The sequence below is a fragment of the Silurus aristotelis genome (assembly GCF_946808225.1).
Source record: "Silurus aristotelis genome assembly, chromosome: 6".
NCBI classification, from domain to species: domain Eukaryota; kingdom Metazoa; phylum Chordata; class Actinopteri; order Siluriformes; family Siluridae; genus Silurus; species Silurus aristotelis.
The window spans coordinates 29,063,958-29,090,947 of NC_139579.1; the positions used below are offsets into that span (position 1 = coordinate 29,063,958).

General features: G+C 39.2%; 1 protein-coding gene across 1 annotated transcript in view; it reads left to right on the top strand.

Annotated features, from left to right (window-relative positions):
- Positions 1 to 611: 611 nt before the first annotated feature.
- The window catches only part of pygb (phosphorylase, glycogen; brain), a 28,334-nt gene continuing 1,955 nt past the window's right edge, over positions 612 to 26,990 (top strand). Inside the window, exons 1-18 of the mRNA XM_083545424.1 lie at positions 612 to 979; positions 9,344 to 9,445; positions 10,446 to 10,524; positions 11,202 to 11,305; positions 11,418 to 11,549; positions 13,355 to 13,466; positions 16,933 to 17,015; positions 19,054 to 19,197; positions 19,842 to 19,934; positions 20,039 to 20,185; positions 21,600 to 21,763; positions 21,835 to 21,949; positions 23,282 to 23,383; positions 24,516 to 24,663; positions 24,992 to 25,050; positions 25,297 to 25,438; positions 25,685 to 25,892; positions 26,116 to 26,250. Of these exons, the coding sequence (XP_083401550.1) occupies positions 737 to 979; positions 9,344 to 9,445; positions 10,446 to 10,524; positions 11,202 to 11,305; positions 11,418 to 11,549; positions 13,355 to 13,466; positions 16,933 to 17,015; positions 19,054 to 19,197; positions 19,842 to 19,934; positions 20,039 to 20,185; positions 21,600 to 21,763; positions 21,835 to 21,949; positions 23,282 to 23,383; positions 24,516 to 24,663; positions 24,992 to 25,050; positions 25,297 to 25,438; positions 25,685 to 25,892; positions 26,116 to 26,250 (2,312 nt within the window). The 5' untranslated portion in view covers positions 612 to 736. The remainder of the gene's footprint in view (positions 980 to 9,343; positions 9,446 to 10,445; positions 10,525 to 11,201; positions 11,306 to 11,417; positions 11,550 to 13,354; positions 13,467 to 16,932; positions 17,016 to 19,053; positions 19,198 to 19,841; positions 19,935 to 20,038; positions 20,186 to 21,599; positions 21,764 to 21,834; positions 21,950 to 23,281; positions 23,384 to 24,515; positions 24,664 to 24,991; positions 25,051 to 25,296; positions 25,439 to 25,684; positions 25,893 to 26,115; positions 26,251 to 26,990) is intronic.

Here is a 26,990-nt window from a genome sequence, read left to right on the forward strand (position 1 = left end):
TGACCACCATTTACCTGCTAAACAGCATCAATTCTTCTAGGTACACTTGCACAGAGTTTTAGAAGGAACTCAGCAGGTAGGTTGTTCCAATCATCTTAGGAAACTAAGTACAGCTCTTCTGTGGATGTTGGCTGCCTTGAATGCTTCTGTCTTTTCAGCTCTGCCTCTTTATCGCAGACAGATTGAATAATGAAGCATAAGAGCATGTTCTACAGGCAGCATAATGGACAATAACCTTGACCATTTGTGGCAGCGTGTGAAATTGATGATCATAATTGGTTCATTGATTGATATGAAGTGGTTAATCATACACCTGACTCTGATCCTATACAATTTCCTGACTTTATGTACAAGGGTCCTAGGTGTGCAAAAGTAAAAACTGATCACACCAAATCTTGATTAGATTCGGATTTTTATTGTTTATACTTTCTATTTCGTTGATTGATAAAAATAACTGAAGCTTTTCCACACTACAGAATTAATATAAAACATATCAACATTATAAGGTATTCAAGATACAATGTTTCCTGGTTAGTTTCAGCTGTAGGAATGATTGACGTGTTGGTCAGCGAATAATAAGGCAGCTCGACTATCAAATCAGAGAGCAGCACGGAGCACAAGCCCCTCCCACTCCGCTTTTCTTGTTGACATTAGGGGCGTGGCTCGGGTTCCTCCTCTGCTCTCCAGTAGAACTTCTTCTCCACACTTCCTCGGTGAGTCTTATCTCCTGTCCGACATGGCGAAGCCTCTGAGCGACCAAGAGAAGCGCAAGCAGATCAGCGTACGCGGCATCGCGGGTCTCGGGGACGTGGCGGAGATCAAGAAGAGCTTCAACCGGCACCTGCACTTCACGCTGGTGAAGGACCGGAACGTGGCCACGCCGCGGGATTACTACTTCGCGCTCGCGCACACGGTGCGGGATCACCTGGTGGGCCGCTGGATCCGCACTCAGCAGCACTACTACGAGAAAGACCCAAAGGTGCGACCAACTAAAGTTCTTCCTTTCTTCCTCAGTGGGCAGGAAGTGCAGTGTAGTGCAGTGCAGTGCAGCGCTACAGTGTTTCCTTAAAGTTGCAGCAAAAGCCGGACATTGGTCTTGGTCCAATTTTTTATCAAGTTCACCTAAATGCCCAGGAACCTACTGAAGACCATGCAACTTTATTACTAGTATCAATCTCACATTGTGCACTTTGTTTTTGACACCTATGTAGTTTTAGATGTGCCTTTTTTAAAAACCAATTCAGTCTGTTTATTTATTATTATTATTATTATTTTATTGTTACATTTACTTGTATGACATCTGGCAGGTGCTCTTATCCAGAGTGACTTATTACCTCATTTATACAACTGAGCCCTTGAGAGTTAAGGGCCATGTTCAAGGGCCCAACAGTGGAAATTTCTTTGTGCTGGGATTTAAACTCCGGTGTCTAAGTTGTCACGATGATCAAAATGAATTATTCCAGTTTGATGCGTTTTCTATGGGTTTCATTCCATTATTTTCACGGGTACAGCATTCCTTCATATGCACCTTCTGCACCAGCTACGATAACGTCTCGTAGGTACCAAAAAGGTACCATGTATTCGGTACTAGTTCTTCTCAGAACTGTGATTTTTGATAAACTGGACCTTCAAAAGGATTTATGGTGCATAAATTGATGGCAATAATTATTTCCATCTAAATGATAACCTTCTTTACCCAAAAAATAAATTGGCTGGATTAAATTATTTTAGAGCCGAGTAATTTGTAAGGAATGAAACCTCTCGCTGGTGCAGGAAAAGAACCTGCAATAGATAAATGCTTGCGGTGGCAAATCCCGATTCAAAGTTTTGAAATTATTTTATAAGACTGCAATTGGAAACAATTTCCAATTAATTTAAGGTGCAAATGTCTTTTTTATTTTTTATTTATTTATTTATTTTTTATTACGTTTTGCTTGCACAAAGTTTAAAAATCCAGAGCGATATGCTGAGAAAATCTGTTTGGGGGGAAAAAAGATTTTGTTCACATAACCAAATTAGTCTTCCGTTCACACTGAGTCATCAAATCCTTGTCACAAAAAACCGAGCTACTGATTGAATACCTGATTATGACTATATCAGCATTGCTCTTTTTGCAATTGCAGTGTTCATTCAATGCACTTACAACGCTTTTACCAATGAACATTGTCTCAAGCAGCTTTACGCGGGTAATGTGATGATAAAAAAATTATTTTTCGTATTTGGAAGTTTGTCTCTAATGAGCGAGGAGGTAGTGGCGGCAATGGAATGGAAAAACTCCCCGAGATGGCATAAGGAAGAAACCTTGAGAGGTTTGAGAGAAACCCATTCTCATCTCTGTTGCACCGAATGTCCATTTATTACAGCTAAATGGTGTTGAGGTGTACAGTGATGATCAGATGCAAACTGTAGTCCTGATTAGTAGTAGACTGTTGACATTAACTACAGTTCAAATCCATCCTCCAAGCTAATGTTCTTACTCCGTAATTTCGTGGATCCCCAGGTCTTGATGAGAAACCATTCGTGTTGGGCTGCGGTCAAAGTATAGGAAAGGATTTTGTCTCAATAAGATCACTGATCTAATGTCCATCTGGCAAAACATCACAATGAGTTAAAACAGGAAATTTGGCAATATTGAGTAATGAGAAGCTGAAGATGACTAGTGGTGTTTCATGGTTTCACTGAGGATGTCTTGTCACATGATCGGATTGCCTTTTGTCATTATAACAAGCCCAGTCTTGAGCTAATTTCTTGATATGGACACACAATTTTTCTATCAATTCGTGTTCACGGACACCAATTTCCCATTCTTTTTTGTGTGTCAATAGGAAGTATTTTTTGGTGCCTCCCCCACATTTTTCTTTCTGAACCTGGGTACCACATATGCTGTATTGTTGGGTTTTTTCTTCAAACTTCAAGCACTGTTATTCATTTAACCAGGAGATTTTATCAGACGGAGGCGAACGGAGCCCGTCGTGCTCAGCGACACGAAAAAAAAGAGAAATTTGTTTCCGTGAACATGAATCAATGGATTATGATGTGTTCTGATAAACCCATTGTAATTGATCAATAGGGTTGAGACATGGTCTATCCTACACAGGAGTCTTAAAGAATGGTGATCAGTATGGAATCGTGTACTGTAATTTGTTAATAATTGAACACCTGTACATAATTTAGGAAAACGGTTACTTACACTACTGTAATGTATAAACTTTACAGTATATATGTATTTGGCAGCAGGCACTAGTGTCCTTTCTCAAGTGAAGGGCGCTGTGCGCTCGGTTTCAGTGTACGGTGATGCCGATAAAAAGGATGCGAACGAGTTAAAAGTGGTCTTTAAAACATCAGAAAACAAATACTCGCTCTAACACTGAGACAACTGAACTCTGTTGACCACTGGTAAGTGTAAAGTGGGAGATTTTGTACATCCTGGCAACGTCCCAATCATACCGCTTAAAACCTGTCTGAAAAATATTTTTCGTTTGGTCATATCGCTATCGTCGTCATAAGATCAGAAAAATTTTAAATCGAACCACCGTAACTTTGGGACTACCTGCACTGGGGTGGGCCAGTGGGGCAATGGATAACGCTTCATGCAGTAGGAACGACAGACTGGTTCAAGATGGAGGTTGGACTGCATCAAGGATCGGCTCTGAGCCCTTTTCTGTTTGCATGGACAGGTTGATGGACGGGGTCAAATGGGAGTCTCAATGTGGGACTACCTGCACTGGGATGGGTCAGTGGGCCAATGGATAACGTGCCTGACTAAGGATCTGGAGATTCTAGGTTTGACTCCTGATTGGATCTGTTATTATTTGGGGAGGTGTACGAGTTTGTACGACTTGATTATATTTAAAACAGGAGATCTACTTCTGAAACGTAATGAAGTGGTATCTCAATAGTTAAGGTTCTGGGTTACTGAAGGTTGGGGGTTCAAGCCCCAGTGCTACCAAACTGCCATTCTTGGGGGACCTCGAGCCAGGCCTCTGAGGTGCTGTAAAGTACATGTGTCAAGTGTAAAGCACCTTTTCAACTTTGAAAAATCTTAGCCTTGTCTTCAAAATTTGAAGATTTCTTTAAATTTCCTCTGTCACCTAATTCTACCTCTCTCTCTCTCTGGGAGGTGGTAGCTTGGACTTCGTATCTGAAGGTTGTGAGTTTAAATTCCAGCATCACCATTCTGCTACTGCTGGGCCCTACCCCTCAACAAATTCGTAAATGTAATGTACACGAAATATTTGATTTGTGCTTTTTACGCTTGGAAGTGCTGTTTAGACACACGTTTAAAAAAAAAAAAAATATCTGGTTTAGGCTTTCATGCGAAATTTCAGCACCTACAATCTCTAAGCGTTTCATCACGCTAAACGCAACGTCCTCATTAGACGGCGAGTCAATTCCAAGCAGCGATTTCGTCATAACCGACATTTCTGCTTCATCTTTAGCAATGAGTTTTCGGCTACCCTCTGTCTAAACATCAGCTGTACGGTGACTCAGCATTGAAACTCTAGCTCTTCAGTGGTTCAGCCGAGACTGCTTGAATGTTCAGCCAAGAAGCCAGGAACGAATGACCGCGTCAATCCAGAGAACTGTTCACTTCAGCTCAGAATTCATTCACTAGTGTTTGCATCTAAACTCTTCACAACAACACCTACATCCTGTTACTGTTTGCAACACAAAGTGGACAGGGCATGCATCAGGAACATGTCTGTGTGGTAAAATGAAGTCTTGACCAGGATTAAGGAAGTGTGTTTGTAGTATACTTGGATTATTTTCTCCTTTGCTGTGAAGCATTCATATTTTTTCTTTTTGGTTCCAGATGTTTGTTTGTGGTTGCTGCCTAAAATATTAGTAGAATATTGAAGACCAAATTGACTAAGCTCTAGAAGAATTGTTCTGTAAAGATTGTGTGTAATTTGTAGGTAAAAAGAAAGACACCTAAGATTAAGCTGGAGAACATTCATTTGAAATGATCAAATGTGTGAAAACGACACCAGCTCCTTAAGCTATTTGTAAACCCAGGCAAATGGTAGTACCTTAAGACAAGGACCCATTGGACATTAAGCATCTGGTTAGAATTTTGTAACCTAAGCATTATTTCAGGGTAATTGCCCGAGGCTTCTGATTGGCCCTTTCCTGCTAATGCATGGCTAATCTGTAGAGAAAACTAGATCCAAGCGCTACTTGTTTTTACTTTACATAAATAACTGAAGTCTGTTCTCGATGTTGATGTGTTTGAAGCAGGAAAAATATGTAAGCAACTTTGACAAGCTCCAAATTGTGGTGACTTTGTCTATGCATCTCCAAAATAGCAGGTCTTGGTGGGTGTTCCTGGTATGCAGTGGTTAGTAAATCTTGTTTTTTTTTTTTTTTTCTTTTATCAAGTGAATGGCTGGGAGTGTGGGTGATGCTCGCTTGGTGAAGAGATGCCACCAAGATGCACTTTGGGAAGAATGTGATACTGGACCTGATGTTCTGCTTGGAAACCTTTGGTCCTGGTATTCCTGTGAATGTCTCATTTAACTATAGTACCGTCCTAAACATGTAGTAGACCAAATTACACCTTGTAAAGTTGGATTACACCAATCAGTCATAACATTGACATTATGACCAGTGAGTGAATAACACTGATTATCTTCTTAACATGGCAATGGAGTTTTTAACAAGATTGTTAACAGGAATTTGGAAGGTGAGAAGATGCCTGAGGAATGGAGAAGGAGTGTGCTGGTACCGATCTTTAAGAATAAGGGAGATGTGCAGACCTGCAGTAACTACAGGGGAACAAAGTTGATCAGTCACACCATGAAGTTATGGGAAAGAGTATTGAAAGCCAGGCTGAGAGAAGAGGTGACCATCTGTGAGCAACAGTATGCTTTCATGCAGAGGAACAGCACCACAGACACATTATTTGCTTTGAAAATGTCGATCGAGATGAATAGAGAAGGTCAGAAGTTGCATTGTGTGTTTGTGGATTTAGAGAAAGCGTACGACAGGGTGCCAAGAGAGGAGTTGTGGTATTGTATGAGGAAGTCTGGTGTGTCAGAGAAGTATGTGAGGGTGGTGCAGGACATGTATGAGGACAGTGTGACAGCAGTGAAGCGTGCAGTAGGAACGACAGACTGGTTCAAGATGGAGGTTGAACTACATCAAGGATCGGCTCTGAATTCGACTGATGAGGTCAGACAGGAGTCTCCATGGATTATGATGTTTGCAGATGACGTTATTTGTGTTAAGAGTAGAGAGCAGGTTGAGAAGAGCCTAGAGAGGTGGAGGTACGTGCTGGAGAGAAGGGGAATGAATGTCAGTAGGAGTAAGACAGAGTACATGTGTGTGAATGAGAGGGAGGGCAGTGGATTGGGGGGTTGCAGGGAGAAGAGGTGGAGAAGGTGGAGGAGTTCAGGTACCTAGGGTCAACAGTGCCGAGTAATGGAGAGTGTGTTAGAGAAGTGAAGAAAAGGGTGCAGGCAGGGTGGAGTGGGTGGAGCAGAGTGATCTCAGGATGTTGTATGGATGTTGTAACCGGCGATGTTGTATGGTTTAGAGACAGTGGCATTTAATAAAAAAGACTGGAGGTGGAGCTGGAGGTAGCAGAGCTGAAGATGTGTATGTTGGGAGTGACGAGGATGCACAGGATTAGAATTTAGATTATTAGAGGGACAGCGCATGTAGGACGTTTTTGGAACAAGGTGAGGGAGGTGAGATTGAGATGGTTTGGACATGTGCAGAGGAGGGACATGGGGTATATCAGTAGGAGAATGCTGAGGATTGAGCCACCAGGAAGGAGGAAAAGAGAAAGACCAAGGAGGAGGTTTATGGATGTGGTGAGGGAAGACATGCATTTAGTTGGGGTTGAAAGAGGCAGATTTGGAGGACAGGGGGTATGGAGACTCCTCAACATGGCACCTGGTAGTGGGTGGTATTTATTAGGCAGCCAGTGAACATTTTGTCTTCAAAGTTGATGTTTTAAAAGCAGGAAAAATGGCCAAGCATAAGGATTTGGGAGAATTCAACCTTGTCAAATTGGACTGTAACTCCCAGCACCACCAAGCTACAAATGCTGTGGCCACCTCCAATACCGGTGCTACGCTCTTTGGAGGAAATCGTAGCCCCTTGCTCCCTGTCTGCCGACTGACCGATCAGCTTGTCGTAGTATCGCCGGAGGAGGGCTACTTTTTCGTGGCCCACCCTGTATAAGGATCTTCAAAGTATCCCAGCACACCTACAGATTCCAGGCCTTGAAGAGTCCGTGCTGTTTTTTTCGTGGCACAAAAAAAACCTCTATCAAGACCATATATATATATATATATATATATATATATATATATATATATATATATATATATATATATATATATATATATATATATATATATATATATATATATAAAAAAAAAAAGGATCACATTAAACTGAAAGCTCAATAGTTTAAGCTTTGGTTTACTGGTCAGAAGATCACGGGTTTAAGCCCCAGCACTTCCAGTGCTGTATCATAGCTGCCCCTATCCTCTGACCCCAGTTTTCTAGCAAGTAGGGATATGAGAAGAATGATTTTCACTGTTCTGTAACGCATATCTGACAAGGCAAAGCCACTTTCTTTTATCAGAGAACTTGTTGAAATATCAGACTCATTTTCACACCTTGTTTTGAAGGAGTTTAACCGGAAAGTCAAAGTGCACAGTCATAGTGAGGCCCGAGTCGTGTGCGGGAATAAAAGCAGAACTTATCAAGGAATCCAGAAAGTAAAACTTTTACTGGACCAGAGCCAAAATGCAGACACGTCTCCAGAGCTTTAGTCATGAGCGGGTCCACTCCGAATGGCTGAACAGAAACACACTTTGTTTTGGAATCAGACTGACTGCAGGTTTGCTGATATGATATCTCTCTTTTAGGCAATAAACAAAAAAAAACAAGTGTTGAATTCTCATATCTAATCGGTTAGGAGGTGATTGATTGATTTGTTTTCTTTAACAGCAACTTTGATTGAGGTGTAATGAATTTGCAGTTTGGGCAGTTGGACATTTCTGTCGTATCAGAATATTTCATTAAATCTTTTTAAGATACACCATTATATTTTCACTAAATGGTCCAAAGTTTTGGGACGTTTCCAAACTTTTCCAAACTCTTACAAAATTTTGAGGCACACAATAGTAAAGGACGTCTTTTCCTTCCACTTGAACTAGAAGACCCAAACCTGCACAAAGATAGCTGCATGAGGATACGCTGACTGCACCCCAGACCTCCTCACCTCACCTACATCAGTACCTGACTTTACGAACACTCTTGTGACTGAACGAATCTCACACAAATCTCCACAAACACAATCCAAAATCTAGTGCAACATCTTCCCAGGAGAGTCGAGGTTATTTATAACAGCAAATGAAGACTTAATGTGGAATCGGATGTTCAAAGAGCATGTAGAATCTTCTGTTTAGGTGTCCACAAACTTTTGTCCATAATAAATTCTATTTATTGCATTTCTTATTGCCCATTTTTCTCTCTCTCTCTCTCTCTCTCTCTCTCTCTCTCTCTCTCTCTCTCTCTCTCTCTCTCTCTCTCTCTCTCCTTTTTTTTATATATATATATATATATATATAAATCTTTTTTTCATTGTTTTCAATAAGATAATAGTGAAAATGTTAGACATAAAAAAAAAAAAGTTAAAATTGGTCGATTAGCTCAAATTTTCTACAAGGAGATATTGGGTGGCATTTTTAAAAAAGAGATTGTAATTTTTTTTTTTACATTATACATCATCGCACAGTGAAATTCTTTTATCTGCATGTCTTTGGAAACGAGTCTCCAGGATTGGCACTTAACAAGGAGTAACTCTTAAAAAAGCAGTAACAAGGAAAAGCCTTCAGGAAAAAATGAGTCATGATTTCTGTCCCACTTCCTCCCAAATATGCTGTCCCTCACATTTCTCTCTGCTGTTTGTCTGTCGTTTTTGTGTCCTCTACTTTACTCTCTTAATTTTGTCATTCTTTTTAATGTCAGTCTTTCCCACACATCTGTTAGAATTTGTCCTTTTTACTGCATCTCTCTCACACAAACACACACACCGGTCTCTTTATCTTGTAGAGAGAAAACTGAGGCTTTTCTATTCCCAGTGTCTATAATACAAGTGATAGCAGGAAGTAACTGATGGATGTAGATGAGTCCAAATTATTAAAAGTTAATTGTGTGTGTGTGTGTGTGTGCGCTTTCTAACTGCAGTAATGGTTACTTGCTGTGTTTCTGGTTAATATCGTCTCTTATTCATTGTTCAATCCCATCTAACAAAGAAGATGAAGGGGATTATATACATTATTAAACACTAATTTAATGCTCTGGTTCTTTCTGTCTGTCTCAGAGGATCCACTATCTCTCTCTGGAGTTCTACATGGGCAGAACCCTGCAGAACACCATGATCAACCTCGGCCTGCAGAACGCCTGCGATGAAGCGATCTATCAGGTCAGTCCTACTGCCGGTCCGGAGAGGTTTTGCTGTGTGCATGTTTTAAAAGGAAATTTTAAATGGAGGAAGTAAGGATTCAATCTAATTTTATTCACCCGAAATTTTAAACAGACTTTGTTGTTACCTCAAGAAATCTACACAAATGAAGAAATCATTATTAAAGAAGGCATAAATGCTTGTTGAAGCTACACAGTGTTTTTGGAACTTCGGTAATGGAGCTACTGATGGCGATAGCTAGGTTGGCTCATACTTGCAGATAACTGATAAATCAACCAGTAGATTTTTAAACGGATACTGGATTGAAAAACCCCAGAACATAACACTATGTAACATAGTACTGAACTTTTATAATAAAAAAGAACAAAAAAAAATACTAAATTATGAAAATGTGCTAGATGAAATAAATATGAATATATTAATAACTATTGAGGAAAATAAGAGACATGAAGCATCTGTTTTCACAGTCCACGCTGCGACACGAAAACAGCGTTTTCAAATGTATCCACTTTGGATGGTTTTCCAAAAAGCTGTTTTCGTTGACCGAAAAAGCAATCACAGGTTGGAGGCCAGAAGGGATAGACACATACGTATTTGTGTGGATAAAGAAGACGGTTACAGCTAAAATGTATTTAAAAAACCAATTACACTTTAAATAAACAGCAGGTGGCATCTGTGTTTCTGCTCTAGAGGCCGCTCTTGTACTATGTAACGCAACCCGGAAAAACCATCTATATGGATTTTTGCCAATAGTTCCAGCAATCGACTATCGCTGTTGATTAATTGACAAAATCAATGAATTGGTCGACCTCTAGAGCTTTCCAGTGAGAGTATGTGGAAGCGATGGTAGCGAATTGCACTGCCTGTTTTCTCTTTTTAAAATTGTTTTTTGTGGAGGAGCAGGAAGACATTGCATCGTGTGTATGGGTGTGTGTGTGCGCGCGTGCGTGCGCTCGCTGTAGTAATGGTGTATGTGGTAATTGTGGTGTTTGTGTTTTAGCTTGGTCTGGATCTGGAAGAGCTGGAGGACATTGAGGAAGATGCTGGACTGGGGAATGGTGGACTGGGCCGGCTTGCAGGTCCCTGAACACACACTCGTGTATACACACACAAACACTTACTCTCACAGAGAGCTTTGTCCTGTTTTGCAATTAAACCTGTAAGTTTCCTTTTTGTAAGTGATCTTTATTAAAGCACCTCTGTCTCACTCTCTTCACTCTTATATTCCCACTCTTTTCTCCCTGCCATCCCTCTTTATTCATGTCATCGTTATTTCCCTTTTCTGTCCCTCTTTATTTCTCTCTGCTGCCCCATTTTTTTTTCTTTCTACTGTCCCTTTTTTATTCCTTTACGCTGTTCCCTTCTGTTTTTTTCTGCTGTCCCCCTGTACTTTTTTTCTTGTGCTGTCCTCCTATATATTTTTTTTTCTTGTGCTGTCCACCTGCACTTTTTTCTCTATGCTGTCCCCATTTTTTTCTTCTCTTGGGTCTCTCCCTTTTCTCTTTACTGTTTCCCACATTTCTCTCTCTCTCTCTCTCTCTCTCTCTCTCTCTCTCTCTCTCTCTCTCTCTATATATATATATATATATATATATATATATATATATATATATATAAATAAATAAATAAATAAATAAATAAAATTTATACGTGTCTGTTTTTCTTCTTGCTGTTTTCTTTTTTCGGATTGGGTTTTTTATTTTTTTGTCTTTTCTGTCGTTTCACTTATGTGCTGATCTCCTTCACCCTCTCACAGCCTGTTTTCTGGACTCGATGGCCACTCTTGGTTTGGCAGCGTACGGTTATGGCATTCGCTACGAGTTTGGAATCTTCAACCAAAAAATCTCAAACGGTTGGCAGGTACATGAGAAGCAGATTATTCACCACTAGTCTTTCATTGGCTGTAAGCTTTAGCATCTAATGAGCATCTGTTATTAGCTCGGGTCTGCGTGTTCTTGGTCTCTATCCTCAGGTGGAGGAAGCTGATGATTGGCTGCGCTATGGGAACCCCTGGGAGAAGGCCCGCCCTGAGTACATGCTCCCGGTGCATTTCTACGGCCGGGTGGAGCACACGGAGGAGGGGCCTAAGTGGGTGGAGACTCAGGTGAGTGGTTTATGATCTTAATTCTTCAGCCTTTTAATTCATTTTATAACGTAGTAACGCCGTTTGATGTAAGCCGACTTTCATTGTGATGTTCAGTTTCATGAAACCAATATGAAGCAAATGCAGGTCCGACAAAGTGCAGGGTGAAGCAGCTACTCATTATAAATTAAACGAATACATTTCATAACCTGAGACACACCCTCAACATACCAGAAGTAAGAGGAAGACAATGAGCACACGTTAAAAACTGTATTATATTATCAAATATTGAGTTTGTAAAACTGGTTATAGTTGACACACTTCCTGAAGATCTACTTTTGAAAAGAATTAGGAGCGCAGTCTTTAAGGCTCTGGTTTACTAATCGGAAGTTCAGGCGTTTAAGCCTCGTTATTGCCTCGCTGGCACTCTCGGGCCTTGAACAAGGCCCTTAACCCTCTGTGCTTTACCTGCTGACTTGTGCTTTGACTCCAGCTTCCAAAAAGAATTTCACTGTACTATAAATGTGACACAAAGCAATTTGAAGGGTGAAACTCATTAATTGAAATAAGATGGGATTCTGAGGAGTTTTCACTACTACTATTTTCACACTATTACTTTCTCTCTGTAGTTACTTTTGCCATTCTGGCTCAGCCCATTCTTTCTTTTGGACAGATGTTTTCTCTCGCTGGATAGTGAGATTTGGATCTATAGCTCCCTGAATGTAGACAATTTTGTTTTTCTCTATAGTTAGTGTTTTTACTTTGTAATGGCTACTGCATATTTATTATATTAAATATTTGAGGTTGTGTAGTCTCGTACGGTAGATAAATAATTTCCACTACGACTGACAAACGCTTCACAATGAAGAAAAATACTTCGATTGGACATTTGCCCAGACCAGAACAAAAGCCAGTTTAGTTGCATGTAGCATTTGTATGCAATTCAGTTCATTTTTGTGTAGTGCTTTTAACTATATACATCTGTCAGCTTCACAGAGATAAAGTGGTTCTAAAAGAATGTATAAGTTTGCTCCTTGTAATTGTAAGTTTGTCCCTCATTTTTGAGCCAGTGTCCACTGTGGCAAAGAAAAACTCCCTGAGATGGCAAGAAGAAAACCTTGAGAGAAACCAGATTTTTAAAGGGAACCCATCCTCATCTGGGTGGTACTGGCTGTGCATTCATTAGTTTAGCCATCCTTGAGTTGCTCAGTAGTTTCATGGATTTGGCTGTTGGTGTGGAACCATCCTGAGCTGCACGAGAGTGGCCTCCAACTGAAGAGAAGTTTATATCAAATTGTGGGAATTTTTTTTTTTATTATTAATAATAAACCACAACATCATCTAGACAGCTTAGAAAGCATAAGCAATACAAGCATGTGAACACAAACACTACATGGAGCAAATACACGTTATAACTGGTAATGTTGAGAGAATAAATAGCCTGAGATTCAAATTCATAGTTAAGTGGTTGTCCTAAGTGCCACGAAAAGTGAGTTTCATAGCTTAGGTGCATTAACCGAAGTCATAACCTGTCACTTATTGATGACATATACAAGCACATTTGAAACACTTTCCAAAACTCACTGAAGTCTCACATATACTTGGTGTATCCATAGATCCAATTGTCACTAGCCAATGAGAGTTTAACCTTTTAACCCTCACCAGCAGGTTTGTGCTAAAAGGGTGAACAAATGGGGTTCGTTACTAAAGTTGCAATCAACAATTTTGGACACGGATCTAATTTCATAAGGTTACACGAGCCAAAATGATCCGACCTTCATTGTGTGTCTTGTTTGTGGTGTTAATCCGCATGTTCTATGTGGCAGGTGATCCTGGCAATGCCGTACGACACTCCTGTCCCCGGCTACAAGAACAACACGGTGAACACCATGAGGCTCTGGTCTGCCAAAGCGCCTAATGACTTCAATCTTCAAGAATGTACGGTTACACTCATACAAACACACACATTTATTTAAACACCACACTGTGGTTACAAAAATGCTACTGAAAGTGTGCGGCCTTAATTATTGCAATAGAATAGCAAGCTTTTAATATTTTTAAAAAGAGTATTATTTATTCTATATTTTTATGTTTACTTATTTAATAGATGTTTAATGTCTGTACGAATTTTAAGGGATTCACATCAAGTTAAACAAGAAAAAGAATAAAAATAAGATTCAATATTTTTATTTGCCACAAATGGTATATGCAGAATACAACTGACATGAAAAGGGCTGCTCACAATTATGTGGACTATGAATATAAAATATGAGGAAAAATGAAAAAAAAAGAGAAGATATGAGAAAATATATTAGATAATGATAAAGTGGAATTTAAAAAAATAGTGCTAATGTTTTAAGATGTACAAACTGTAAATAGGTAAAACAAAAACAAACAAAACAGTTACAATGACGACAAAATAAGATAAAAAAAAAAAAAACAGAATTTACACATTTCTATTTCTATTCCAGGTGTATTATTTGTAATAATAATAAAAAAAAAAAGAATAAATGGTGTGTTTATACCATTCTGTTATGCTCCCTGAGTTTACATGACAGGAATGCGGTTCACAGAGAGAGTGAGAACTCTTGTAAAATGCTAATTATTCCTCAGTCAAGGCAGAGGAGGATCTGGCAACCTCCTGGTTTGAGTTTGGTTATATATTATATGCTGAACCACACAACAAGACACAAACAATTCCTTTTGGCTAAATGGAAAGAGTCACTCAGGGATACCGATATTGTTGCACATTCCCTAAATTGGTCTCATTTTGGGGTCAATAATTAAAAATACAAACACATACGTACACAAGTATAGTAATAAAAAAAAAATGGGCCCCTTTTCCGTGCCAAAATGAAGTCATGCTAACATTGTGTGAGCGAGACTTAGTCATCTCGATTTAATAAGAAGTGGATGTGTTTATTAAAGCGAACATAAGCGCTGATCTTTCCTAATAAGGTTTCTATGTCTTATAACCACTCGTAACTCTCTCTTCCGTTCCTCATTAGGTTTTATAAACAGAAGTCTGTGAGCAGTGCTTTAAAAGTGGTGTAAAAAGGAAACTGATGATTATTGTTAAGAATTAGGTTTTTCTGTATATAAAAAAAAGGAACAAACGCGCGCGCGCGCGTGCGTGCGTGCGTGCGTGCGTGCGTGCGTGTGTGTGTAATATACACACACACACACACACACACACACACAGTGGGTATGGAAAGTATTCAGACCCCCTTAAATTTTTCACTCTGTTATATTGCAGCCATTTGCTAAAATCATTTAGGTTCATTCTTCTTCCTCATGAATGTACACACAGCTCCCCATACTGACAGAAAAACACAGAATTGTTGACATTGTTGCAGATTTATTAAAAAAGAAAAACTGAAATATCACATGGTCCTAAGTATTCAGACCCTTTGCTGTGACACTCATATATTTAAAATGAGTAAACTCATATATTTATAAATGATTTTAGCAAATGGCTGCAATATAACAGAGTGAAAACTTTAAGGGGGTCTGAATACTTCCCGTACCCACTGTGTATGTATGTATGTATGTATGTATGTATATATATATATATATATATATATATATATATATATATATACACACTATATATAGTGTGACTATAAATATTGTAGATTCACACTGAAGGCATCAAAACTATGAATTAACACATGTGGAATTATATATGGAATTATATACATAACAAAAAAGTGTGAAACAACTGAAAAATGTCATATTCTAGATTATTCAAAGTAGCCACCTTTTGCTTTGATTACTGCTTTGCACACTCTTGGCATTCTCTTGATGAGCTTCAAGAGGTAGTCACCTGAAATGGTCTTCCAACAGTCTTGAAGGAGTTTCCCGAGAGATGCTTGGGACTTGTTGGCCCTTTTGCCTTCACTCTGCGGTCCAGCTCACCCCTAAACCATCTCGATTGGGTTCAGGTCCGGTGACTGTGGAGGCCAGGTCATCTGGCGCAGCACCCCATCACTCTCCTTCTTGGTCAAAAAGCCCTTACACAGCCTGGAGGTGTGTTTGGGGTCATTGTCCTGTTGAAAAATAAATGATGGTCCAACTAAACGCAAACCGGATGGAATAGCATGCCGCTGCAAGATGCTGTGGTAGCCATGCTGGTTCAGTATGCCTTCAATTTTGAATAAATCCCCAACAGTGTCACCAGCAAAGCACCCCCACACCATCACACCTCCTCCTCCATGCTTCACGGTGGGAACCAGGCATGTAGAGTCCATCCGTTCACCTTTTCTGCGTCGCACAAAGACACGGTGGTTGGAACCAAAGATCTCAAATTTGGACTCCTCAGACCAAAGCACAGATTTCCACTGGTCTAATGTCCATTCCTTGTGTTCTTTAGCCCAAACAAGTCTCTTCTGCTTGTTGCCTTTCTTTAGCAGTGGTTTCCTAGCAGATATTCTACCATGAAGGCCTGATTCACACAGTCTCCTCTTAACAGTTGTTGTAGAGATGTGTCTGCTGCTAGAACTCTGTGTGCCTTTGACCTGGTCTCTAATCTGAGCTGCTGTTAACCTGCGATTTCTGAGGCTGGTGACTCGGATGAACTTATCCTCCACAGCAGAGGTGACTCTTGGTCTTCCTTTCCTGGGGCGGTTCGCATGTGAGCTAGTTTCTTTGTAGCGCTTGATGGTTTTTGTGACTGCACTTGGGGACACTTTTGGGGACAAGTTTTCCCAATTTTTCGGACTGACTGACCTTCATTTCTTAAAGGAATGACGGCCACTCGTTTTTCTGTACTTAGCTGCTTTTTTCTTGCCATAATACAAATTCTAACAGTCTATTTAGTAGGACTATCAGCTGTGTATCCACCTGACTTCTGCACAACACAACTGATGGTCCCAACCCCATTTATAAGGCAAGAAATCACACTTATTGAACCTGACAGGGCCCACCTGTGAAGTGAAAACCATTTCAGGTGACTACCTCTTGAAGCTCATCAAGAGTGTGCAAAGCAGTAATCAAAGCAAAAGGTGGCTACTTTGAAGAACCTACAATATGACATATTTTTCAGTTGTTTCACACTTTTTTGTTATGTATATAATTCCATATAAAAGTCCACATGTGTTAATTCATAGTTTTGATGCCTTCAGTGTGAATCTACAATTTTCATAGACATGAAAATAAAGAAAACTCTTTGAATGAGAAGGTGTGTCCAAACTTTTGGGGGTGTGTATAGATGTGTGTGTATAGATGTGTGTGTATAGATGTGTGTGTGTGTATATATGTATATATGTATATATGTATATATATATATATATATATATATATATATATATATATATATATATATATATATATATATATATATATATATAATATAATATAAATAATTTTTTTTTATTTATTTTTTTATTACTGTATGCTCCTGTAGTTAATGTTGGAGATTACATCCAGGCTGTTTTGGACCGGAACCTGGCGGAGAACATCTCCCGAGTGCTTTATCCCAACGACAATGTAAGTTTTCTGGAGAGTGACTGATGCACCGTTGAGAAAAAGAAAAAAAAAACATGATTGTGAGAGTGCAAGCGAAAGTGTTTGTGAGCATGTGCGTGCATGTGTGTGAGTACGAGAGTGAGAGTGTTTCCGTGTGTATGTGCGTGTGTGCACGTGCGTGTGTGCATATTTGCATGCGCTAGCTGTCAGGTTGTGTAGAAATGGCCTTATAAGGGCGTTGGTTTACAATGCGCTCGCACTCCTCCAGTCAGAGTGGAGATTCCTGCAGATCTCACACTCAGCATTAATTACTCATTACACTCCTGCTTCCCATGCTTTACACATTGTTTACTGTTGATATACTCTATATAAATGTTTCTATCTCACAAAAGTAAGTGCACCCCACACATTTCAGCAACCATTTCAGTAAATCTTTTCAAGGGACAAAACTATAGAAATGAAACTTGGATATATTTTAGGAGTCAATGTGCAGCTTGGATAGTAGTACAGTTTTACTGTTTTCGGAAAATAACTCTACATACAGCCATTACTGTCAAAATAGCTGGCAACAAAAATAAATACACCCTAAGTGAACATGTCAAAACTGTGTCCAAAGTGTATTTTGTGTGAGCACCATTGTTATCCCGCACTGCATTAATCCTCCTGGGTATGGAATTCACCAGAGCTGCACAGGTTGCTGCTGGGATCCTCCTCCATGATGACATTACGGAGCTGCTGTATGTTAGTCAAATAATATTTCTCTACCTTCTACTTGATGATGCCCCACAGGTGCTCAATAGGGTTTGGGTCTGCAGATGTACTTGGCCACTTCATCTTCACCATGTGTTGTGTATCTGCCCCACACTTTCTTTTGTCTGCACTGTTTGCTCCAGGTTGCACACTATGTTGTGAGGACACTTACTTTAGTCCTTAGCTTTGTGTTCTATGTGTAGCTCTTTGTTGTGTGTTTTTATGTAGCACCAGGGTTGTGGAGAAACAAATGACTATATAAAAGCTTTTTGACTTTACTTGACTTGATCAGCTTCTTCAACAAAGCAGTTGTCATCTTGAGGGGGGTGTTTGGGTCATTTTCATGTTGGGAAGCTGCTATTTCTGAAGAGAGGGCAACATGTTCTGCTTCACAATGTCACAGTACATGTTTCCCTCAATCCATGAATCCATGCTTCCCTCAATAAAAAAAATAATAAAAAAACTGCTCTTGGTAACCCCTCACCCGGGTGTCATCACGCATGCTCTGGACACCATCTGAGCCAAACAATATTATCTTTGTCTTAGACCTCAGTACATGGTTCCAGTAATTCATGCTCTTGGACAGATCGTCTTCAGCAAACTGTGTGTAGGCTTCGTTATGAGCCAACTGCAGAAAGCTTCCTTCCTGGACGATGGTCATGCAAACCGACTTGTTGCAGTGTGTGGCATATAGCCTGATCACTGACAAGCGGACCTTCTGCTTCTGCAACCTCCTAAAGCGATGCTGAACTGTAAAATCTGTACTGCTATACAAAGTGGACACTCACTACTCTAAAATATATCATTTCTATAGTATTGTCCCTTGAAGATTTACTAAAATTGTTGCTAAAATTTGAGGGGTGTACTAACTTTTGTGTGAAACTGTATATGTATGAGACATCTTGTTTAATTATTTGGTTAAGTTTTGTGTGTCCCGAATTGCTCAGCATCCGAACAAAACATTTACAGTCAGATTACGTACAGTCAAATGTAGGGCCGGTCTTTTCATCTTTTTTTTTTTTTTTTTTTTTTTTTTTTTTTTTTTTTTTAAATATATATATATATAAATAAACATTTTGTTATTTGAGCTGTAAGAGCTCCTCTTTTGTGTGTGAGGATGCAGGGGTTTGTGGGTAAATGACATGCAACAAGTGTGTTTTTTGTGCAGAGAAAGACCAAAATGTTCAGTGTTCTAGGATTTAGTACCACGAAATGAGGCTCTTTACATTATTTATCAAAGTACAGATATTTAAGAACCGCACTTCTTTTATTCATTTTTTTATAATGTGGTTTGTCTGTGTGTGTGAAGTTTTTTGAAGGTAAGGAGCTCCGTCTCAAGCAGGAGTACTTTGTGGTAGCAGCCACTCTACAGGACATCATCCGACGCTTTAAATCTTCCAAGTTCGGCAGCAGAGTCCACGTGCGCACTTCAATGGAGAACTTTCCAGATAAGGTAAAGTAACACGATACCTCCGAACGTCTATTTTGCCCTTTTTTTTTCTTTAGATGTGTTGCAGCCATAAAATGGTAAAATTTCTTAAAGTATTTGTTGTAGTGTGAATAAAATTTCACTTTTTTGGAATTAGGGTTGTGTACTTCATAACCTCTTTATTTTTGTAAAACGGTTTTGGGATGATGTCTATAGTTAAAAGCACTCTACAAATGAAGCTGAATTAAATTATTTAAGGCTTCATTATGCATTTTTCTGGCCCAGAAATGAGCTCCACCTTCAAACCAGAACATCTGCTCATCTTTGTGTTGTGTTAAACAGTAACATATGAGGCACAGTTTCAGTAGCAGGAGTGGGATAAGTAGGGTTGAATCCTTTTTACCAAAAAGTACTTAAGCATAATGACCTGTAAGGTCTTTTTGGATTTAGTCTAGTTTATTAAAATGTCCACATGTTTACTTTGACACATCACATCCTTGTCTAATATGTGGTCCTAAAGCCAAGCCCATGCATAGCTACTCACGTTGGTTTTCAATGGGTGCAATGCCATGCCCACCTTTGCGAACTGTAATCTTGTTTTTGTTACACTCACACACACACACACACACACACACAGTTAACAATTGGGTTAATGTCTCTTTTCAAAGGTGGCGATCCAGCTGAATGACACACACCCTGCTCTGGCCATTCCTGAGCTAATGAGGATCCTCCTGGATGTGGAGAAACTAAACTGGGACAAGGTGAGGAGCAGTTGTGAAGCACTGAAAAAATGTTTGATTGATCGAGACATACACTGGTATGATCAGCATCTCTGACGTGTGTGTGTGTGTGTGTGTGTGTATAGTCATGGGAGATCACCACCAAGACTTGTGCATACACAAACCATACAGTTCTCCCAGAAGCTCTGGAGCGTTGGCCTGTATACATGTTTGAGAAACTTCTGCCCAGACACCTGCAGATCATCTATGAGATCAACCAGCGTCACCTGAATGTAAGTGCGCGCGCACACACCCACACATACATGCATATATAAAAACACGCACAGACTTGAACACAACCTTCAGCAACAGTCGTTTGGTTAAAGTTGTGCATAGTGTTTGCTCATGTAGCTTGTGAAACATCCACTTTCTTCACTTTTTTTTTTTAGTGTTTGTATGTTACAATGTCATTGTTTCATCTTCTTTCTGCACATCTTTTTCTTTCTAACCCATTTTTTTTTTTATCTATTCAACCAACTGCCTTTCAATCTATTGGTTTGAATTGTCTATCTTTCTGCCTCTGTCCATCCATTAATTTGTCTGCCTATCTCTATGTAGCTTCCTACATTCTGTATCACTTTTTTTGCCTCTGTCCATCTTTGTCTTTTTATCCATCCATTTATTTTGTTTGGCTGTCTCTATATGGCTTCCCACATATCAGTTTTTTGGCCTGTCTGTCCATCCTTTAGTCTTTTTATTTGTCTTTCTATTTCTTTATGGCTTCCTACATACTGTGTTGCTCTTTTTGTCTCTTTATCCATCCTTCTGTCTTTTTGGCTTCCCAGATAAATGTCAATTAATTTTTATTTTCCTATCTTTCCATCTATTTCTTCTTCTCTGTTTCACTATTCATTCATTTAATGTGCTGTTTGTCTTCCTGTCTGGTGGTCTTTATTTCATCTGTATGTTCATCAAATCAATCGGACTGCGTATCTCGTTCTTTTATCATTGTTTCTTGCTGTTTGTCTCGCTCCATTTTCTATTTGTCCATGTATCTGACTCTGTGTGCTCATCTGTTTAGTCCTTTCCTATTGCTACCTGCCTATCTGTTTATTTCTTCCTGTTTTCTACCTCTCTCTCTCTGTCTGCACATTGCTTCTTTTTTTTCCATCTCTTTCTGAATATTTTGGAAACATAATCTCAATCTGTCTGTCCACTGATAGCTCGGTTGGATCGTACTTGCCGAATTAATCTTTAAATCAACCGATTCGATAAAAAACACTCGATGTAAAATACTACTTTTTCCATTAAAAAAATCATACAAAAATTTGTTAAACATGAATATAATAATATTAAATATTGAGGGACATTTTAGAATAAATTCAAACTGAAGCGAAAAGTAAAACTCCAAGTTGATATAAACAGTAACATCCAAAATGGCTAAAATAAACAGCACGTGGCATCAGTGATTCACCTCTAGAGGCCGCTCTCGTACTGTATAACGCAACCTGGAAAAACTTTCAGTATGGATTTTTCCAGAAATCAACCATCAGTGACATTTTATTGGTGAATTAAATAAATTAAGTCTTTACATCACTGTTGTGTGTGCACACGCGCGCGCACACACACACACACACACACACACACACACACACCGTCTGTACTTTTCTCTTTTAAAAACATTACTTGTTTAAATCTCTCTGATAGAGGATATCGGCCCTGTATCCCGGGGACTCAGATCGCCTCCGCAGGATGTCCCTAATCGAGGAGGGTGACCCCAAGAGGATAAACATGGCTCACTTGTGTGTGGTGGGATCTCACGCTGTCAACGGAGTCGCTCGCATCCACTCTGATATCGTCAAAACCACAGTGTGAGTTAAACATCATAAAAAAGCATGTTTGTCCTTCTAAAGCAGTAACTGACTCAGCAATTAATGTGAAGTTTTAAGGACTTCTGTGACATCGAGCCGGAGAAGTTCCAGAACAAGACGAACGGCATCACCCCTCGCCGCTGGCTCCTGCTCTGTAACCCCGGCCTGGCCGAAGTCATTGCGGAGGTAAAACTCACACACTTTGTCCATAAATTTTTTTTACACCTTTTATTTTTATGGAAAACGAAGAACAAAAGCTCTTCATGAGCATTACAAAGTCAACACAAAACTATTTCCATACATTTCTTTAAAACTAAGTATCACACTTTTTCCTAAGTGGTACATGCACACAATCCATCTACTCCAAAGCTTAATACATTTCTTCATTAAATGTAAGTCTTTCCATATAATTACAACTTCCAACCGTTGTTCTCTTGTCGAAGGACCGACCTGGAACCATTTAAGTCTTCTGGCTTTACGACTGCTTGCTAAAAGTATTTATTACTATCTAGCACTGTTTTAGGTATTTTCCTAGGCACACTGTGAAAAACAACCCCACCCCTAATATATTTCCAATTTCAGCTGCCATTTCTTGCCAGTAAGGTTGTATTTGTGAGCATGCCCAGAAAATATGGAAATGATTAGCTTTTAAGGTTCTACATTGCCTCCGAAAAAGGCCCAGGCTCTGTTTTCCTCTGTGTTTCGCTTTTATAAAACAATCTTATCAAATTATTCCGGCTGCGTCCATTTTGACATTGTTTTTAATGACTGCTGTAAGTAACAACCCCGATGAATAATCTCTGATCCTGTAATATAATAATGATTCACCTCTTCTCTCCTCAATGCTGTTTCAGCTTTCAAAAAAGTCTTTATGCTTTTTGGGTGAATCATGTAATTATTTGGTGAATATCATTATAAAATCTGTTATCGACCATTTTAACAAGTTGTAAGCTGTCCAGAATTAAAAAATGATGTCACACAAGGTCATATTTTTATTTATATTAATACAAATAAAATAATATTTAAAATCCTTTAACAGACTGTGATCTTTGACCTGGCATGAAATGAAGTTTTAGGCAATGTATAATAATAATAATAATAATCCTAATGTATCTGTTTTACTATCAATCCATCTGTTCATCAGAAAGTCTTCCTCTCTGTCTCACTATTCATTCATCTCTTTGTGTCTTTTCCTGTCCGTCCATTAATCAGTCTTCCGGTCTCTGTCTGTTCGGCATCTGTCTGTTCATTAATCAATCTTAACTGCCTGTCCTTTCGTATTTACTGGATAACAAGGCACACACACACACACACACACACACACAAACACATGGTCCTGCATTGTGATTAACATAATAAAATGTCTGTTAAATGTCTGTTAAATGTGTGTGTGTGTGTGTGTGTGTGTGTGTGTGTGTGTGTGTGTGTGTGTGTGTGTGTGTGTGTGTGTGTGTGTGTGTGTGTGTGTGTGTGTGTGTGTGTGTGTGTGTGTGTGTGTGTGTGTGTGTGTGTGTGTAGAAAATCGGTGAGGATTTTCTGAAGGACCTGTCCCAGCTTAAGAAGCTGCTGGACTTCGTCAATAACGACGCGTTCATCAGAGACGTGGCAAAAGTCAAACAGGTCAGTGGATCTACATACAGTACATTTCACATAAGCATGCGGAGGGAAAGGCTTTAATTATTTGTGTTTGTCGGTCAAGTAATTAATAATCAATAATACATTGATCAATATGAGTAGCTTTTTGCTAACTTGAATAAAGTGATGTGCGCGAGCCTGAGCGCAGTCAATCCATCAGTTTTGCAGAATCATAAATGACCACTAGTTGGCGATAGTCACATGTATTAGTGTTCACTGGATCAGTGAGTACGAAAGTAGTGAAGCGCTACTGGCTAAATTACTACTGTAGTAGGGAAGACGGAGACGAATTTAATTTAAACCAAATTTCTGATTTCAGTCTTCCATGAGAAATCCATCCAAGCAGCGTCATGAAGTACGAGTCGATCAGAAGTGCACGTATTTTATAGACGTATTTAATTTAATAGCTATGTATTTCAGATTTATTTATGAGCTATGATTAACGTCAAAACTGCTACATTTATCACCCAAGTGATTTTATTTTTTGGATAGATATAATATATTGATCTTTCCAGATATATTTCTTCATCAAATAAACATTTATTACATATCGGAAGCTAAAATGAGAAAACCAAACACAACCCGAAAGGAATTATTATTAAAGGATGGAAAAACTAAATAGTAATAAATTGAGTCATCAGAAGAAAGTGAAACAAAACGTTAATGATTAAAAAAACAGTAATAGTTTTACAATTGTAATAACGAATTGCGTCTTGTAATAAGTAATTATATTATTGTATAGTAACGTATTATAAAAGTGTGTGTGTGTGTGTGGGGGGGGGGTAGTCTAGTGGTTAAGGCTTTGGGTTTTGGATGCAGAGTTTTTTTTTTTGTTTTTTTCTGGTGGAGTTTGAGTCCTGGTCACACTAGGCTGCCACTCTTGGGCTCTTAAGCAAAGCCCTTAAACCCCCATTGGTGCTCAGTTGTGAGAATGGGGATGAAGTACTTTGCCATGGTCCCAAGCGCAGCTGTAAAAAAAAAAAAAAAGGAGGATGGGTGTTGGGCTAACAACTCGACCCAGTAACAGAGCTCCTAGAGAAACGGCAAGTAAGCCATCAGACCCCTGCTGCCCAGGAAGGGAAAACTAAATAAAATTTTATAATTTGCGTGTTTACAGGAAAACAAGCAGAAGTTAGCAGCATACCTGGAGAAGACCTACAAGGTCCAGATCAATCCAGAGTCCATCTTTGACATTCACGTGAAGAGGATCCACGAGTACAAGCGGCAACTGCTGAACTGCCTGCACATAATCACCTACTATAATCGTAAATACACAAACACACAATTGCGTCCACAATGAACATGTAAATAAAATATGCTCAACAATATTTGGAGGCTAAAAACTAATTAGTTACTGGTTACTATGGCAACACTTATTATAAATAAAACTATTCAGTTAAAAAAATTGGCTAAACAAATACAATCATGTAGTAATATCTGCAATATTATATTCAAATTCAAAACCATAACGATTTGTATGTCGTTTGTTAAATCGCTAAATTCATTTTAAAAAGCAGTGAGAAATTTTGACTCTGAAAATTAGTCCACGTTTGATGTTCAAATGTTTCATCATATTTTGTTTGTCTGCCACAGGGATCAGGAAAGAGCCGAACAAGAAGTTTGTACCCAGAACTATCATGATCGGGGGAAAGGTGATGCGCAGTTTAGATTGTTTAAAAAAAAAAAAATGTGATTGAAATTTTGGAAATTGTTTGTTTGTCGTGTATTTTGTAAACCTATTAAGAAATCTGATAGAGGTTTCCCTCTATTTTTGAAAAAGAAACTGGAGGGGGCCATTTCATACTTCCTCAAACTGAATAGAAGAGCAGACTGATTTAATCAAAGTGTGACTTTTAATTCACTTGTTCCACCCCTTATTTCTATACTGCCCCCTGCAGGCAGCACCAGGATACCACATGGCTAAATCTATCATAAAGCTGATCACCTCGGTTGCAGACGTGGTCAATAATGACCCATTGGTGGGGGATCGGCTAAAGGTGATCTTCCTGGAGAACTACAGAGTCTCACTGGCTGAGAAAGGTAGACTGGAGATGCTTATTTGTCCTGAGATGTTTTTATTCCCTTTACGTTCCAGTAATTTGGCGAATTTTTTTGCATTATATTGTGTACGTTTTATCTATTTAATATTCATGTTTGAAGTTGTGGGACATGGACAAATAGAAACCATTCGTGCTGCCTTAATGTACATGATATACATTATCTATTATTTATTCTAAATGAAATGACATGATGAATCACTGTGTGTGTGCTTGCGTCCCTGTGCAGTGATCCCAGCAGCAGACCTGTCTGAGCAGATCTCCACCGCCGGCACAGAAGCTTCCGGAACAGGGAACATGAAGTTCATGCTGAACGGCGCTCTCACCATCGGCACTATGGACGGCGCTAACGTGGAGATGGCCGAGGAAGCGGGAGAGGAGAACCTCTTCATCTTCGGCATGAGAGTGGAGGACGTGGAGGCCATGGACCGCAAAGGGTGAGATGAGAGTAGGAGGAAGCACGCGCTTGTCAACTCGCCTTGCAGTATGACTCGTCCTTATGTAGAAGTGACAAGTGTCTGCTGAATGTTTCTGTATATGACATAACCTTCAGTGAACAATACTGTTAATGTACAAATTTCTTGTATTAATTTGCATTGGGTTTCTGGATAGGTCTCAATGGCTGTGTGTAAACATATGGCTTTTGTTTTGTGTCTGTAGCTACAACGCTCGTGAGTACTATGACCGCTTGCCAGAGCTCAGTCTCGCGATGGATCAGATCAGCTCAGGTCGCTTCAGTCCCCAAGAGCCAGAGCTGTTCATGGATATCGTCAACATGTTGATGAACCATGACCGGTGAGTGTGTGTGTGTGAGTGAGTGAGTGTGCTCCCATTTTAAATTAAAATAAAATTTTTTAGAAATATTAACTCTGCATATCTGAAGAACTCATGAGGAGGTGTTTTAGTGTATAATGATATAAAGTTTATATATAGTTTATTAAAAATGTTTTATATCCAAACATTTGTTTTACTGATTCATGAAGTAGGGACGGCTCGATACCAACATTTTGGCTTCAGTACGATAACAGAATGTAATACCTTGGTATCAATAATATAAGTGACAAATAACCAGCCTCGAAAGATAAGTGAACTGAAAATATGTATAGCTTTAGTACCTTGTACGAAACTGTAACAAAATACCTACAGGGAACAGGTTACATTTTGACTTTGAAGAAAAAAAATGCAACTAAAGTAACACAATTAATGCATGTGCACATCTTTTCAGTCTTTTAACGGTTTCATAGCAATTTGGGAAGCACTGCTGCCTACAGGTGAATTTTGGAACTGCAACATATGAAATACCGAATTCAGCGAAATTATGATATTGTGCCATTTCAAATTAAACACATACCGGTATTTTACCAGTAATGGTATACTGTGCATCCCTGGCGGCACGTCTTAAATCAAGCACCAAAAACCGCCGTGATGCACACTTCCGGCAATTAAAACCTTCCGTGTGGAAACATTGCAACGGTTCCTTTTGGTGTCCTTTACGTAATCATCACCACAATTACTTTCAAACATTTACAAGAACA